Below are 18,271 nucleotides of genomic sequence, written 5' to 3'. Positions count from 1 at the left end.
AATTTAACCAGTATAATTACGTAAGCCAAATAGAATGTATAACATCTCTACCAAAGGATTACACACACACACATATGAACACGTAAACAGTCTCATGAGCTCATCGATGCCCTTGCCCTTGGGCCTGATAGAATGGGCGCCTTTGAGGAATGCCACACAGCACACACACAGAGGGGCCTAAGCAGACATCTTATGGACACTGGAGCTGTTTCTCATAGAGAACCATATGATGTGGTACACTTATGGTAACCTATTAACCTTACAGGAATTCGGGGCCAAACTTACACTTTAGGATCTGTACATGAGAAATACACCAGAATCTAACACCCTTTGGTGCTGTTCTCAAAGCAAGCACTTCTTGCATTAGGCTGAGGGTCAGCCCAGAGGTTAACAGGGTTTCTCTGTTACAGAAACAGGAATGTTAAGGACACTGTGACATATGCACTACCTGTCAGCAGACAAAAGGACAGGCAATCCTAATCATTAAGTGCTGTTGTAAAAGCAAGTTATTTAAGTCAAATTAGGCATGAACTTACTGAGGCAAGAACAAGTGAAGGTCAGGTTGTCACAATACTACAGGTCCACTTGTGACCATGACATACCTAGATTGCAGGCACTTCATACTGGCCAATTTCAAGATGGAATGGGTCGATAGAAGCCAGTTTTGTGGTTAGGTTATAATGGGAACAAAAACATTCTTCCTTCCATGAGACGCTTGTCAGACATTTATCTCAGACATTTGAATCAGTTGCCGCGATAACGCTAAAAAGAGCAGACTGAACCTCAAAGAGGAACAATCTGTGTTGTGCCATAGTGTTCATCATTGGTTTGTGTGGCCCTGCTAGAAACGGAGGTTATGAGTATGAAAACAATAATCTAATCATGAAATATTGGATCCCCAATTTGGTTGCAAAAAGTGCTTGTTTTAACACCTGTTACGTGATGCGCATAGAATGGGTTCAAGATGGAAAACACAGTGCAGGTATCTATAGGGGGCTAGACAGGGGAGACCCTAGTCTGAAGGTGAATACACAGACTTTCCTTTGCAAACTGCACTAGCCTATTCTAGGAAAACATTCTCTACATTCCATAACCACTTCTAGATCTTATCAACAATTTCTTAGAAAGTCATGTTCAGTATGATGTTTAAAAAAAGGTTAATGATGAAAAATGAATTCAGATTCCCCTCCAAAAAAGAAGGGACCATCAAGGCCCTTTCGTGCGGTTCTCAAAGCCAGTCATGTAAAAAGAGCAAGAACCACAGGTGAGCCCCTAATCTGAAGGTGGGTAAACATGAACCAAGATTAAAAAGTACAAAACTCAACTTGAGGGACCAGAAGAGGTCAGCTTAATTTTCAATGGACAACTGTTCCCCAGGTTTTCACCAATCAAAGCTTTATGGAAGAGAGCCACTGTTAGCTGACAAATTCACAAATACACTGAGTTTAGAAAATGTCTTTAATTATATCTTATAGCATAATGGAAACCGCACAGGGTTGACTTTACTTTAAAAGAACATCTCAAAAGAAAGTCCCAATATAAACTTACGGAAATAATGGTACAATTTGTTTGTGGTAGAACATGGCAAGAAATTGTTCAAAAAACGATATTTTTAACCTATATTTTATTCAAATTCACTTTCAGACAAGAATGTTTATTCATGGAGTCCCAATCCTTTAAATGTAGACATGTTCTAGACATTAATTAACATAGAAACAGACTTCCCAAGAAATGGCAACAGATCAAGCTTGCTGCCGATAAATAAATGGAATCTCTCAAAATACTTAAATGATTTTCTTTAAATACAATTTTAAAATTCACTGCTGTATGAAAACATAGGTTGATGTATGTACAATTAGAAAACAAGAATAATTTCACTCTGGTGCGAGGGGGCAGTCAAGACCTACTCGGTTCATTGGTGGCACTACAACCCACCTGATATACATCCCATGAGAAAAAAAAAAGCCACACATGAGATCTGTGAATGTCAACACACAGTCTCAGAAATCTCCCTCACACAGTAACATTCTCCCCAGCCTATTTCAGGAAAGTGTAACAGTCCTCTCGTGTGGTCTCATGTGGAGAGTGGTCTCATGATATTCCTCAGTCAGGTGAGAATCCCAGTTCAGCACAGGTCTGTCTACACGGCCATCTTCAGCTCCCTCTCTCCATCCAGCAGGTCTTAAGTGAGAACATCATAGGCCCACCATGCCCCTCGGATGACAACGTACCACACATAGAATCAACACAGAACACCTTCTGAACTCCTGGTTCTTCAAGTACTGTTTGACATAAGTCCGTAAAGTGTATAGCATATAAAAACAAAAAGGGATTGACTTATTCTTTAGAAAATTCTTTAACTGGAAATACAGACAGATAGTCCAAACCTTAATAGAAAGCATTACGGGTTCTTCATATTCATAATGTGCACATATGGACTTAAACTTCAAAAGTAACTTTCAACTTTTTTATATAAAATAACTCTGGCTAAGCTTTTCATGAAATTGTTCACAATACCGCTAAATTGCACATATGCGACTGTATAATGAGCGGTGTATTTATGGCTGAATTATTGCCATAAAACATCACATTTAGGTGAATGCTGACTGGCACAAATTCACAATTTTATGATACAAGTCATTAATACTTAATTCATGTCATGTACTGTAAAAACTGTATGGACTACAGTTAACAGAACAACATGGATCCCTATGAATTTGGTTATGTATTTAATGTAAAGCGAAGAAAATTAATCTGAAAGAAAATATACTGTAGGTGTATCTCTGAGCCCATCTCCTTTGAAAGTCCATCCCTGATTCACATGGGAAAGAACAGGCTGGCAGTTTAGTTAGCATGTTACCCAAACCAAATGTATAGTGCTGGCATAGCCTAAATTTGGAAATGAATAACTCAGGACTACAAGAACCAGTGGGCTGAATTCCTACTCTCAAGACTACGTTGTTGAAAAATGATATTTTTTGTAATCTGCCATGTCAGCTAATATCAAAATAAGAAGAAACAGCGTTCCGTGTTGCTGTTTACCATTCTTGTGTGGCATGCCAAACTCAAAGCACTGTGTGAGGATGGCCCTTGCCAAATGGGTGCCATTGCACACACAGTTGCAAAAGCCATATATACCCGAGAGAGATAAACAAACATTTTCACCATAATGCAAACTTGGGCAAAAGCTTTTTTAAAAAAAATAGCATGTAACAGAGGGAAAACTCACTAAGGCAAAAAGTATATACATTGTTACAGTGGCAGAAGAGTTACTCATAACTCAAAGTTAAACTCTTTTGCATACGGCAAGCCCGAAAAGGAAAGGCAGTGAGGCCTGGAGACATCAGCGACATGGAGTGGTTCAGAAAACACTCTCTAGGGGAAAACGCTTAAGAGGACACTCCTGACCAGCACTGGCAGTAGTAACCACAGTTAGATCAGTTGTGTGTCTTTTCCATCCGGTTGCTGCCAAAAGGCATATTTTTCACTCAAAGACGCTAGTTTGGTAAGTAGACAAATAAGAGAACACTTAGAGAAACACTTTTGCACAAAACTGCAAGTTTTTTGTGTATGTGCCTCAGACGTACAATCAAAACAGATAGCCCTGAGCAAGCTGAAACTCCTACTAGTGCAAACGACGGCGTTTCCGTGGCGGAGGGGGTTGCCCGGAAACGCAACCTTGGGGTTTAGAGGAGTGGAGGGAGGTGCAAACGGGAAGGGAGGGGTGTGGAGTGGCAGGGCCGCCCAGGCTCTAGAGCCAGTTTCGGAGTGTGTCCAAGTTTTTGTCCATCCACTGGATGTTCAACTTGATTGTTTCGGCCGCCTCCTCCACACTTCTCATCTGTGAGCCCTTGTCTTTAAGCGAGCTGAAGAAGTTCTGAAGCTGTTTGGGAGAGGTTTTACGGTTAGCACTTGAGACATTGCTAGTTTGCCATGATGGATGTAAATGTATGCATATATGTAAACCTGTTTAAAGATCTTTCCCCTCTGCCTTACTTACCTCTTGAAGTTGAAGCTTGGTAGAAAACTGGGAGGTTGTTGACACAATAATGTTTTGAATGGCAAAAGACCCAATGGGGAACCTTAAAAGAATGAGTAAGGAATACAGAGAGTGGGAGGTAGAGAGAGAGAAGAATGTTAGATATCAGCCAGAGATTTAGCTTCCAAATCTGGATATGAGCCATAAGAAACATTTTCATATTCCCCATGATCTGAAGGATTTAAAAAAAAGGAGTGCTCACCTTTGAGTGATCTTTTCCCAGTTTTCCTTGACGAAATTCCATGCGTAGAGATAGCCTGCAAAGCTTTTGCACACTGTGCTGATGACCAGCGGGAGTTCCTGGTTCTGAATGACACTTCCGCTCAGACCAGCTTTCAGTATCCTGCCCCAAACAATGGTGATAAAGTACATCAGAGTCAAATGTTCCCACCCAAAATAGTTCAGTTATGTTTGATAGTCTATTAGTTCAAAACTGGGAAATCCAAGGATAGTCTAAAAGACTAAATGGGCATATAATCCATAAAATAGTGCAACCAAGTTTAAAATGATGTGCACATCATGGTTCCTGGACATGAAATGTAAGTGTTAAGGAGTTTTGTAAGACTTGTAAGCAGCTATGCAGATATGGCCATTCATATTAGAGTCCGACTGATAAAGCGGCATTATGTATAAGCCAATTGCTAGACTATTGTATTCAAGCAGAAGATTGAGCCTACAAAAACTACCAGTGCTGCCATGGCATACTGTGTCCACCAGAGGGCGTATAGCACATTTCCTAGGCTATGAATCTCAGCTGACTGCTGCAGGTGGGGTGATCATTTTTATGTAATAAAAAAATTATATATATAAATAAAAAAATAAAAATTATAAATAAATAAAATATTAAATAAGATATTCTCCCCATCATTTCCCTTAGCGGAAATAGACCTGAAATATTCATGTCGGCCATGCCTGGTTTTTCTAAAGTAACACTACAGAAAGGAAATGGTCCCTTACATTTAACTGATCATAACTTTATTAGATTTTCATGTCTTCCGGAACATTGTACTCTTCTTTTCCCGCGGCTTTGTTTTGTCATAACCTCAAAGTTATGACTATCAAACAACATCATCATCAACAACAACAACAACAACAACAACAACAACAACAGAAAGCAATAGGCCTACCTGTACTTATCATGCATTGTCTACTTTGATCCTTTGTTTACGCCACCAGATAATGATTAAAACAACATTATGTTCCATCTTTATCAAAACTCCTCGATGGAGAAAATATTTATGTTATGTGTTTGCGGGGTAAACGAATACCAGCCGATATGTCGTAATCAGGGGTCCGCTAGGCGTAGAACTGAAGCTAAGTTAATCAATTGTCATTTTAACACGTTAGGTTAATCTCTCTAAAAGAGAATAGGATATATCAGTCTGCCGACGGCTAATCCACGTCCTAATCACGTGGCTTAATGTCAACCAGGCTAAACTTGCGCGTGCACGTCCTACTTCAAAAGGCAGGAGGGGTTGATCACCAAAACCATGATTTTGATGAAGGCAGGAGATGACCATGAACGGGTTATGAAGAATTCAAGACCATAATCATGGCAAAATCCAACACTGCCGCCGCTGCGAGAGCAATACAAGAAACTGTCTATGGGCTTTGTACGGGGTGATTCATTTTAGTCATTGGATTATGTGACTTTGGTGCAGTGGGTAGAGCTCACGATTTGTAATCAAAAAGATTGCTAGTTCGATTCCCCTCACCTCCGTAGTAATTGTAGTTTTACATCTCCTTTTAAATCGCTTTGAATAACTAAACTTCTAAATTACTAAATGTAAATGTATTAATAAGAAATTCAATAAATTGAAGCAATGAAAAGAAATTGTGTGTATTTCTCTCTTCTTATCATGCATCCACCTTAATGATTTTCTTCAAAAATGAAATGCTATGGTGTAGTAGACTGAGTACAGTTGAGACACTTTTTGCTTTATTCACTACTGCAAAAAAACTAGACACTTGCAATGATGTAAGTTGCATTTGTTGATGACGTATGGTTAATAACATCGTCATTGTAGAAGGGACATGATAAAATCAAGATCTTAGGTAGGTAAAACAACTCGCCGGTATCTCCGGAAGGGAGATGGGTTATGTGCTCAAATTTCCTGGGATCAAAGAAGACTTTGTATGCATGTGCAAACTAAAAATCACGTCTCAGGATTGCTGCGTATGTAAGTTATTTTGGCTGTATCAACTGTACCCATGTTTCATCTGTATTCAGTCTACCCTACTAATAACACGGTCATATAATAATGAGTGCTTTGTTCTCCGCATCGCCGACATTACAAAAAAGTTCGACTGTAATGTTTGCAATAAATGACTCGAGAAGGTCTTGTAAATTAATTATTCCTTGTCGGCTGAATCGGTAGCGCTCATACAAGAACTCATCATGATGGAAAAATTGATCTTGGCGATCGCAAAGAACTCTCTCCCTACGCTAACAAACTATCTAATATGACTCCTTGGTCAATGGGATCCCTCCTTTTGCCGGGGGTGTGGCAAGCTTATCCAGCTAAACTTAGGTTAGCCTGCCCTGGAGCAGGTTAGTGCTAAGTAATATGTTACTATGGTAATGTATCGGAAGTTGCTTCGCCGGACCAAAAAGAGGGCCGTTTTTTCTTAGCCTGGAATCTAGCTCGCTAAACCTGCTTAGCGAGCTACACAGAATAGGGCCCAGGTTTTTAGATCCTCAAGTTATGCTAATGTCATGAAACTAAATATGTTAGCCTTCCTTCCTGGATGACTTTCTGGGTTACTCCCATCTAAAATAAAACAGTAATGGTCAGTGGAAATTTTCGGTCTTTGAGACCTAAGATTTTCAAACATCTGCGACAACACTTCATGTCATGATTTGTACGTTAGTGCTTGCGATTCACTACAAAATCCGAATCCTCACCAGACGATCTTGGAGACGTTCTGTGTACTGGCGAGGGCCTCCAGCATCTTGCGCTTCTCCAAGTCGTAGATGGAGTGCCTGTAGGCCTGCAGCAGTGTGTTCCAGCCGTCCTCCGTCTTAGCCGCCTGGGTGAACACCACCCTCATCAGATCACCAGGGATGCTGGAGGAATGGAGGAGAGCGAGCAGAGGGAACCGTTACTATGGACAGCCTGAAAATACTCTGAAGTTTTAAGGTGTTGACACACATTCATACTGCCTTTAGTACAAGCAAAAAGAAAACGTACAGGTGCCTCTGGTCTTAAATGTATAAGTCTGTAGACCATTGCCTCTTGCCTACGGTCCTGTTAGCAGGGACCAAACAACTTTAGTCTGTGAGAAATTGCAATTACCTGGTTTACCTTTCCACTGTGTTATCTGCTTAAAAATGTACATGATCAGGACTTGCTGCACTCACTGATCTGTCCCATTGGAGGCCACCCAATTGTTGAAGACAGCCATGGCCTTGTCTGTGCAGTTGCCCCTGTTGAAGCTGCAGGAGATCTCCAGCAGGGTGAAGCGCAGGGTCTGCTTGGCTACGGAGCTCTCCTCCTCCCACAACTGGCTGTCCATCAGAGCCTGGAAATGACCGATGATGTACGCCTAAGTAGAAAACAAAGGAACACATGCTGGGAAGTGAATTCGGTTCAGTGCAGTCCCACGCAAAAATGAGACACGGATGTTCTCAATCTTGAAGAGTGTGCGTGATGAGGTGTATTATATAGACATTTTATGGAATAATCCCAAACAAACAGTGAAAACCACTGAGAGACATGTCAAATTGGCACACGGTTTAGCTTTTTTACCAATACTAAGTTTAAACCTGCATGGTGGACTAACCTGCATCCTGCCCACCAGGTTCAGGTCCTGTCTCTTCTCCAGCATCCTGAGCATGTGCATGAGCTGGCCCAGGGCCTCAGTGAGTGGAGTCGTCTCCGTCTCGTTGGACATGTAGTCCAGCAGATTCAACACCTGCCTGAAAGACACCTTGCCCAGTCTGAAAGAAGGAGTCAAATTAAAACACTGACTGGGCAGCCGACTGATGACCGTGGTGTAAATAAATGCGAGAGTCCGAATGACTTGAACCTTGAACAAGTTCGAGGAAGTGAATGAGAAGAACGTGTTGGAGAATGGTAACACCTCTTCTTGTTATAAACTATCTTAGGACACATCTAACACAACGTTAGTACCTTGAGAGCATGAACATGTTGTTAACAAGAGCAGCTCGATCATCATGAGAGAGGACGTTCACGTCTTGCTGCAGGGCATCTATGAGAGCTTTCCAGCCTTCCACGCCATAATCCACAATGTAGAAGCCCTCGTTTTTGTAGTTAAATTTTAACCATTTGACACCAGCAGGGATGTCCAAATTGGCTAAAAAGAGAATGCATTAACACACAAATGTGAGTGCATACCTTCTGCATATTTCAAAGCAACTGGGCAATCCTTCATGCTGAAACTTATTAACTGTCTGATGAAAAATATGTATGATCTGTAGCATTTCTAAAAAATACTTTGTAATTCAAAATAGGTTGCGATTCAATTTGGACTTCCAGGGAGTAAAGCATGTGTTTGGCCAAAACTGAAACTGAAAGCACTAAAATTAGTCAAAAATGATTTCACAAGAGGCCTAAAGTGGTCACGTTAAAGAGACTTCGGAAACAAAGCGGCAGCAGCAATGTTGTCTTTTCTGATCAGAACAAATGATGACAGTGAATAGCACACCTGATTTTTCTTTGAGGAGGAACACCTGCTTGCAGTCACTGGCAATGCTGCAGCTGTCATTAACGTATGTCAGCGGAATGTGCCACAAGTTCCTTCAAGGGACATGCAGAAGGGATAATTAGTCAAATCACAAACATTTCCACCCACAAAACACGCTATGGTTCAGTTAATTAGTTCTGTACTTAGAGGTGAAATTCCCAGCATCAAGTAGAAAGTGTTCCTGTGACAGCTTGACTTTAGAGCCTGTTCTGTCCACGGTGACAAGAGGAAATCCCTTTTGAAGAGTCCACGTGTTCATCATCTCTGCTACACCGGAGGGCAGTTTACTCACCTGTGACAGGTCAAACAGATCAATCACATGACATGACTGGTACATAGTAACACAAAGTCCCTCATTTGTCAACCTATACATGGAGACTGTTCCCCTCACACGCACAGACAAGTGTTAATGTCAACTTACCGAGGAGAGGCTGTTCCACAGGTCTTCGTTGACTGTATTACGATTTTTGAATTTCTTAAGATACTCAATAACTCCTTTCCGGAACTCTCCATCATTCAGTGTGGAATTAACCATGAGAAGTATTGAGGCACCCTGAAAGCATAGAAGGGGACATGGCACACATTCTAAAAACACTGATTGAATATTTGGAATGAATGTCATAGACAGAATGAACAGCGGCCCTGCAGTGGTCACACACCACAATGAAGGAATGCTCTTAAAAATATCTTCATGAGGTCATGACGTAGGTTTTTCTAAGAAACTACATAAGTTCTGTGAAAGCGCACCTTCTCGTAAGACACAGAGTCAAACATTTCCTCCACTTGTTCTGGGGTTTTCACCACGGACGAAATAGGATGGGATGAGTTCAGCGAGTCTTTAGCCAAAGCTCTGAAACGAACGTTGAGGAACTCATTGTCCTAAAAACAATATTTAAAACACAGAGCCCAGCAAGGCATTTAGAAAACTGAGGAAAGAAAAGTTAATGAGGAACATTGAGATCAAATTAATTGCAAAACAAATGAATTGACTTAATCACGTACAGTATCAGTCAAACGTTTGGACACACCTTGTTATTTTTTGAGAAGTTTCTTCTTTACTTTTATTATTTTCTACATGGTAGATCACACTTTTTTTGTTTAGTACATCATTCCATATGTGTTCTTTTGTAGTATTAATCTACTATGTAGAAAATATTAAAAGTAAAGAAAAAACTTTTGACTGGCACTGTATGCATCACTATGGATAGCTCAATACATATTTAAAAAATATGAATGAGAATAAACAATGCAAAGACAACTTACGATGTCAAGTTCAGGGAATAATTTCTCTATGGACATGTACTGCATGTAAGAGGCGAAGCCTTCATTAAGCCACAGGTCATTCCACCACATCATGGTGACAAGGTTTCCAAACCACTGAAAGAAATCAAAAGCACCTGGACTGAACAATATTGCTCATACATACTTGTGTCATTCTGAAAACAAATAGGGTTTGTGGACTAGACGCTAGGATGAAATCTCAATCACAAAAACACAACAAAACACGAAGAATGTCTACCTAGACAGCTGTTTAAAAATACAAAAATAAATTAAAATGATATGCTACATTTGGTCAGAGTTTCTGTGGAATAAGGAAATCCAATTACAAATATTTTAACATTTAGTAGCATAATGGTTACATTTGCGGTATAATTTATAACCACAGAGTTGCAGGATTCAGATCGGGCCAGGAGTTGTCTGGAGTTTGTATAAATTTAAATAATAAAATTAAAAAATGGGGCAAACTGCAAATGAATATATTATGGTCAAATAGCAGTGACGTCGTATAGCATTGGACCCAAAACCCAACATTGGACCCAACATTGGACCCAACAGCCATTGCCTTATTAAAATCATATTGACCATTTTATATATATATCTGATAACCTACCAAACTAAACTACAATAGTAAATGAATCCCCTGAGGATCTGGTGATGCCACTTTAAATCATCATGAGTGATGAATGGGTACGGAGGGTTATGGTGAGATACCTGGTGGGCGAGTTCATGTGCAATGACAGAAGTCACCAGCTGCTTGTCTAGGGGTGACGAGTGATTCCCCACCAGTAACGTCGTTTCCCGAAATGTGATGAGTCCCCAGTTCTCCATGGCCCCAGCCAGGAAGTCAGGGATGGCCACCATATCTGAATAAAACCAGGTCACATGATGACAAAGACTGCACTGACACGCGGATAATGACCATTGTAGTGGTCCCTCCCACTAAACGCGCCACAACAATTGTGTATGGATGGACCCACCTAATTTGCTTAGGGGGTAGTTAATGTCAAAGAACTCGTTGTAGAACTCCAGCAGCTTTGCAGCACTGTCCAGTGCATAGTGGACTTGATCCTTCTTGTCCGGTACAGCATACACCGAGACCTGAAAGTAAGCATATTCACATACTGGTCAAACTAAGGAGACTTAAATAAACTTTACAAATGCACAGAGAATAAACAAGTTATACTCCCTCAGAGAGAATGTAATAGTAAGAAGTGATAGTAGTAAGTAGTGATAGTAGTGCACAACATATTCAGAACTCATGAATATAATATATATTATTTTGTGTTTGTCCTTAGTTCATTGTCAGTCTTTGAAATATGAAATCCTTCCTCCCTTCATCTATCTAAAGCCAATACCATATCCCTCTGTAGCCAGGCTATAAACCAGTTTTTCTGAGGCATGCAACGGCATCCAGTTTTTCTAGGGTTTTCCTTTCTAAGTTGTTGTGATTGACAGGCTGCCTTTATCAAACTACCTGGGTTCCACTGACGTTGCGGCTGACACTGCTCATGTTGGCCACGATGAAGGCCACCAGGTAAGTGCTCATGGTCACACTCTTTTCAAACTCATCCAGCAGAAGCCCATCTGGCAGAGGGGTAGTACTGGTCTGAAACATAAGACCACAAATCGAGCAGGGTGTTTTTTAAAAGGCATTCATGATACAGACGGGCCGAACTAAATAGATGGAGCTGTACCATTAACGGTCTGATTCAGCAAAGCTATAAGAGTCCTAACATTTAGGGCTTCTTTGAGCAGGACTAATGTAACTGTTGTGAGGAAGCTGTTAATGAGTCTGTGTTACCTTGGGCATGTTAGATAAGCTTATATATCTGGATTCTCTCTTTATCTTCACAGAAAATGTAGCTTTAAAGGCTGGCTCGTCGAAGCAGGGGAAAGCCTTACGGGCAGCTAAAGGCTCAAATTGGGTTGCAGCCAGAACTCTGCAGGGAGAAACAAACAGAAAAATCCAATTACTGTCCACGGAGAAAAGAGGTTATCACTTATTTACATTACTAAACCACACTGAACAGAATATTACTGCAGAGTGGGGCCTATATTTGTGCATACATATACAACGCCCTCTTTCAAAATTAGCAAGCCTGTGAACACATCCTTTACCGTCTAGTGCCAGTTGTGTCTAGGTAGGAACTGTTGTAGAATCCATCGTAGCTGTTTGAGAGGTTTGCTGAATACTCCAGCTTCAGCGTGCACTGCTGTCCCTTCTTGAGTTCCGGAAATGTAATGGCGATTTGTTGCCAAAGCTTGTATTCCAAAGGCTTGACCTCTTTACCTTCAAAAGTCGCTCTGCTGATTTTCATGTTAGAGCTGTGAAGGATAAGTTTGTCGGTGTCTTGCTGAAGTGTCATGGTGATGGAGACCGTTCCCTTGAAGGTCATGGTGGTCAGGTTGGGGTGTAGCAGGATGTTGTAATGCACTGGGACCACGGCACCAGGCAATCTCAGATCTGCCCAGGGGAATGGCTCCCCACTCTCTGAGATTGGGAAGACGACCTCCTGCGAGGCGTTGGTCTTCTTGCATCCGTCTTTGGTGAACGTGCAACCGGGCAGGAAGTAGATAACCATGACCATGGAGGCGACCAGCACCAGAATGAAGACCCCAGCCACCAGGGTCTTGGTTGAGGGCATGGAGCAAAAGCTGGAAGGCTCCTGTCGGATGAAGGCCGAGGCGCTGGTGCGCTGGTTGGAGCTGCGGTTCATGAACGACATGCCCAGCAGTCGGGCAGACGATTCGTAGTCCTCCTCGTCTTCGTCCGCATCGTTCTCAGCCAAGCCGCGGACGAGCAGGCGCGAGGTGCGGGGCTCGTACACCACGTCATCTGGGTCGAGCGGGTAGGAGGGGGTCGTCTCCTTGGCCAGGTCCACCACGTCTGGCTCCTCCTCAAACATGCTGTTCTCAATCATATTCCTCGGCAGTGGAGCTCGCTCTGCATTGTCAATTCGGAGGTAAGACCAAAAACGAAACATTACTTACACCATACATGAGCAAGTCACTGGATAAGCACTGAGTGAAGTGCAAGAGATAGAGTCACGACAGAACAGGCAGTCTGTACAGCACCACACTTATGACAGCACATTTTTTGGCAAATATTTCCCAGACAAACACGTCTTCTGTCCTGACTATTGAATTCACTCTAGGCTATAATTTTACAATTTGCCTGGTATCCACAACAAATACTTGCTGCATTCCTACACCAGAAAAAGAAGACCATGAACCTATTTTACTATCGTTACCACTTACTCATGGTGTATTTAATAGTTTTAATCATAAAACAAAAAGCGTCATCATAGTAAGCTATATTCCTGGTATCATGAAGTCACTATTGTGCAGCATACAAATAAGAAAATGCGGATGTTGCCGGTATGTGTCCTCCATGGGAATAGATCCCATGAGACTGGCATTGTTAGCACCTTGATAAACCAGAATTGCAGGTTCTAAAAGCCAAAACATGAATTGTATCTCTCATATTGAACCACAACATATAGTTCATGACAGTAAATTACTTAACCTTCCAAACCAGTGGAGCAGTGAGACCTAAAAATGCAAGCTGTTAATCTGGTGCAGAGATCTACCACAGATTGATCATGAGACCACTTCCTCCTTTTTTACACAGTTCCTCTTTTTGTCTTCTTTGTAAAGTGCCTTTTTCCTTGTAACACTCAGATGAGACCAACAGATAATTCCCCATGAACCATGACAAAATAAATGGTAACACTATAGGCTTAATCTACGGTCAACTAAAGAAGATGAGGCTTAGGTTGTAACTCATAACAATGCAACCCACAGCTTCAAATGCGTCATAAAACCATGCTTTTTTTTTTTTTTGATAAACCAAAACAAACAACCCTGCCTTTACAGTGCAGTTTTCTTGGTGGGTCGTTGATTATTTTTTTTATGTAAACCTTCACCCCAGCCTGAGATCCTAAGCACTCTGGAAAAAGTCTTCACTCAGGACTGCTCTATGTTTTAATTATTTATTTATTTCCATCTGGCCACTCCACCATGAAGGCCTGATTGATGGAGTGCTGCACTGATAGCATCCTTCGGTAAGGTTCTCCCATCTCCATAAAGGATCTTTGGGTCTCATTCATCGTGACCACTGGCCTTCCTGTCTCACGTGCCTACGACAATTCTATCAACCTCATGTCTTGGTTTTCACTCTTACACCATCAGCTGTGAGACCTAGACAGGTGGGTGCCTTCCCTAATTACATCCAATGAATTCAGTTCAGCACAGGTGGACACTAGTCAAGTTGAAGTAGCATTTAAAAGATCATTGATATTTATACAAATAAGTAGAATGCACCTGAGCTCAATTTCAAGTGTCATAACTAGGGGTTCTAACATACTTCTGTGTAAATGTAATATGTCAGTTTTTCTCATGTCTTGGTTTTCTCTGTTTAACCATCAGCTGTGAGACCTAGACAGGTGGGTGCCTTCCCTAATTACATCCAATGATTTCAGTTCAGCACAGGTGGACACTAGTCAAGTTGAAGTAGCATTTAAAAGATCATTGATATTTATACAAATAAGTAGAATGCACCTGAGCTCAATTTCAAGTGTCATAACTAGGGGTTCTAACTTCTGTGTAAATGTAATGTGATATATACTTCTGTGTAAATGTAATATGTCAGGTTTTTTTTTTAGATAAATGGACAAAACTCTCAAGAAAGTTGTTTTTGCTTTGTCATTTAAAAGTATTTTGTGTAGATTGATGAGAGAACTTTTTTTTATCCATTTTAAGATGACACTGAAACATAACAAAATGAGGAAATATTGAAAGGGTCACAACATATTCCAAATGCACTTTACTCTTTTAATTAGCAAGCGATTTTATGAGGCTGTAACTATAAGCACATTGTGCAGGTGTGTAATACTGATTGTAAACAATTCACAAATCAAGTCAACAGAACTCAAGCTGCCATGTTTGATCAAGGAAATATAAACGGAATCCATTGTTTACTTTAGACATGGAGCACTGCTGTGGCTTTGCTGGTTTAACTTGAGGATGAACAACACCTACAAAATTACAATTTGTTGAAAAGCAATAAACCACCTGCTGAAAGCAAAAGGACCTGGTTTTCCTCTGTGAATGCCAACCAGCCATCCAAACATGTCCAGCTACAGAAATCTTTTAGAACTTGCTGGTTTATGTCCCGAAAACACTACTAAATTTGATGAGTGCATGGTCTTCCTTGTTATAGCATGTTAGTTAACTAGAGTTGTGATCTGAAGGTTACTTATAAATAGCCAGCTGAGGTAAATGTCCATTTCGCAGAAAGAATCTGACAACCACACATCTTACCATAGTCTTGCTTTACACCGACAGACTGTTAAGAACAGAACCCCGAACAGAATCCAGTGCTCCCTCAGGTACTTCAACAATAAACTTGCTCTTGTTTATAAATTGCTAGGTAGCTAGCTAGCTAGGATAGCTACTCACTGGCTGTCTGCTGTGAACCAAATTGAAAGTTAGTTAGAGAGCCAGCCGTCCAACGACATGAATTTCAAATATCTTGCTGTTATGTTGTCATTATAATTTCAACGTGACACTTCAATTGAATAAAACAATCATTGCTACATTCATTTGTTGTAAAGTTAGGATGTACAATGACATTACTAGCAAGCTAACTAGCTATGTCCTGTCAAAGAAAATAAGTAGTCTTAAATCATGCGAGGGTTTAATTCAGAAAGCAACAGTTCCAAATCCTGCATCCGTACAAGGGAAGCCTACATTTAAACGTGATGACTTGCTTCGACAACTCGGTCCTTAACCATGACCTCGTCTAAACTTGTTACTTCACAGTCCAATGAATAGTGCTCAGAAGAGAGCAAACTTCTCTACAATTCACCTAATAGCTAAGAATTTAGCCTAATACTTTTTAATGGTAGCGTTTACTTAAAGTACATCATGCATGCAAACGCACTAAGATCGTTTACCAAACAGCTAGTTGACTTATACAACTTATCATCTAACTGGTAATATGAAGTGAACAAGAACTGAGAAGTTAAACAGATAGACTTAAAGAGTGTCAAAGTAGCTAGCTCCTTCGAACTAGCTAGCTAGCATAGCTAACTTTAGCTGGCTGAAGGGTTACTTGACAAGAAGCATTGACAGCAGCTATGATGAAGTGGTTGGCTAAACATACAATGACCTCAGTTCTCTTACCTTCATCAAAGGACTCCATTTTGGAGGTGCAACTCTTTTGAGTTTGAATTGAGTCCACTTCGTAAAAGTGGTCCACACCAAAGTGAGATATCAGCCCTTGATACTGCACTGCAGCAGGCTCTGACAGCTGGTTGTCAGTGAAGTAAGTTAGCCAACACTGGCTAGCTAATTTGCTAGCTAACAAAGCAACTTACATTTCAAGCTCTCGGACTGAGTTCCTCATCAAAGCTAAGAAAACATAAAGTTCATATACGTCTTAACTGAGATTTGTCAGTATCAGCTTAAGGTCATGGCATTTCTGATTTCAACGGCTCTATGGCACTGAAACCTGACTCGGAATCAATGCTGCGAAACTGTTTTCAATCACTGTTCATCTTCGCTTCCCTGTTTGTTATGGCAAAGCCAGTGCCAGTGTTGTCGCATTATCAGTCGCTGTAGCTCTACGGAAATCGTGCTAATATATCATACAAATTGATTTTAAGCAAAAAACTTTCTAACAATGCATAATACGATTTCATGGCAAGTCGTACATTTGTTTGGATAATCGTTTTATAGGCCTAAATGTGTATTATTTGTCATTATTGCACATATTCTGGCTAACTCACAATACTGTCAGTTGTCAATTGTCAGTTAGCCAGAATATGTGCAATTATGACAGACAAATAATAGACATTTATTTTTGTTTATAAAGTGAAAGTGATTTAACTAAGGGATTGGGAAAAGATACAACATGTTCACTAAAGTACTTAAAACATAATGAGACAGATCATTTAAAGAAGGGGCAGGTGAAGTTGACAAGGAAACCATATATCACCACTGGTTAGCCTATGAGGAATGCTAAAAATGTGCATTCAGTGGGGATTTGCCTGTAACTCATTTGGTTACAAGGGTATTTTGGAGGAAATGTGTTGCAGATGACTTTTTCACAACTAATTTTCCAATTTGAAGGCCCTAGTCTGTTCATACTAGTGGGAAAAAATCTGAATGTGTTGAGAGTCTGATTTCACTGCAGACACAACCTGAAATAAGTGACTGTGGCCCATTGCCTCACCACACTTATGAGTAAGCAGAAATGCTTTTAATTCCCCATAACAGATGCCACTGCTGGGAAAAACAACTGCTGTGGCCTTATAGGCCTACTGTAGGCTATGTGCCTTGTGTGTCCAAAATAGTCCCTGTACCAGATATGACTTGACACTATCAGAGACATAATACCCATTGTGTAAAATGCATATGTTTTGCCTGGCAAGAGATGGAATTAGATATATTGATAATTTGAATTACCAAGTTTAACAAAAAATTGTAAAATCAGAGGTTGTCTGATCACATCTTGACTGGTGGTTTACATCTGTATTTTCCAAATACCAATACAAAAGGTGATAATGTCACAATAGTTATACTTTATTTTTTACAATCCATAGTATGCTCATGTGAACAAAAATATTTGGCTGTACAAAAACAGTGCCATTTTGAACAGCAAACCGTTGAAGAACTGTTATGTCCTGTGAGAGCAAATACTAATTGTTTTTTCAGTCAATTAGTTTTACATTCACTATGTATACATCATTTTTATTTGTGTTTTTTTGTGTTTTGTTTTGTGGGTAGCTGTATTGATGAACCAACATTAAACCACTAGAGAGCGCTACACTCTCGTTCACATAACATGTTTTTAGCTGTTCTATTGACAGGGGTAGGCCAAATTCATCCATGCAGTAGAACCAGAAGAGAATGCACACAAATCGCAGGAAATGGATTCCACATAGGGTAGTTCTTTCAAATAATTATATCTGTCCATACATCCTTGACAGTTTTTATTATTATTTAAAATAAGTCACGTATATGTTTGCAATTTTTTAAAGTCAAATGCAACACAAGTACACATTCTTTTGCAAAAAGAGGTGAAGAGACGTCTATCATTCTTTTGAAAGCCTTAATGCCTCTGAAAACATGTGGAAAATACAGGCTGATAACCCACTAACATAATCTTAAAAAAAAAAACACTATCCTGAGATAGAATTAAAAAAAAGCAACCATGATAATGAAAACATAATTATTTGT

The 18,271-nt window shown here is 40.3% G+C and overlaps 1 protein-coding gene across 2 annotated transcripts; it reads right to left on the bottom strand.

Annotated features, from left to right (window-relative positions):
• Window positions 1-1,540: 1,540 nt before the first annotated feature.
• Window positions 1,541-16,576, bottom strand: lnpep (leucyl/cystinyl aminopeptidase). Of its 2 annotated transcripts, none has more exons than XM_080852747.1 (18): window positions 16,214-16,576; window positions 12,146-12,971; window positions 11,829-11,967; window positions 11,502-11,633; window positions 11,005-11,125; window positions 10,739-10,890; window positions 10,010-10,123; window positions 9,494-9,625; window positions 9,168-9,299; window positions 8,890-9,038; window positions 8,708-8,799; window positions 8,173-8,356; window positions 7,823-7,979; window positions 7,401-7,585; window positions 6,945-7,106; window positions 4,242-4,382; window positions 4,001-4,082; window positions 1,541-3,883 (listed from the first exon to the last, which is right to left on the bottom strand). In XM_080852747.1, the coding sequence occupies exons 1-18, from the start codon at window positions 16,230-16,232 to the stop codon at window positions 3,752-3,754; spliced, it is 3,051 nt and encodes a 1,016-aa protein (XP_080708873.1). In that variant the 5' UTR covers window positions 16,233-16,576; the 3' UTR covers window positions 1,541-3,751. The 2 variants fall into 2 exon arrangements, with proteins under 2 accessions (XP_080708873.1, XP_080708874.1); XM_080852748.1 differs by lacking the exon at window positions 16,214-16,576 and adding an exon at window positions 15,350-15,491.
• Window positions 16,577-18,271: the final 1,695 nt, after the last annotated feature.

This window comes from Sprattus sprattus (assembly GCF_963457725.1).
Source record: "Sprattus sprattus genome assembly, chromosome: 15".
Classification (NCBI taxonomy): Eukaryota; Metazoa; Chordata; class Actinopteri; order Clupeiformes; family Clupeidae; genus Sprattus; species Sprattus sprattus.
This window is presented reverse-complemented; position numbering and strand designations above follow the sequence as displayed.

What these genes read in the sequence shown, in the direction of transcription:
- lnpep (XM_080852747.1), bottom strand. An exon ending in GACACAACTGGCACTAGACG is followed by an intron (nt 11,968 to 12,145) that starts GTAAAGGATGTG and finishes TTCTCCCTGCAG; the next exon opens with AGTTCTGGCTGCAACCCAAT. An exon ending in GCCTCCAATGGGACAGATCA is followed by an intron (nt 7,107 to 7,400) that starts GTGAGTGCAGCA and finishes CCATTCCTCCAG; the next exon opens with CATCCCTGGTGATCTGATGA.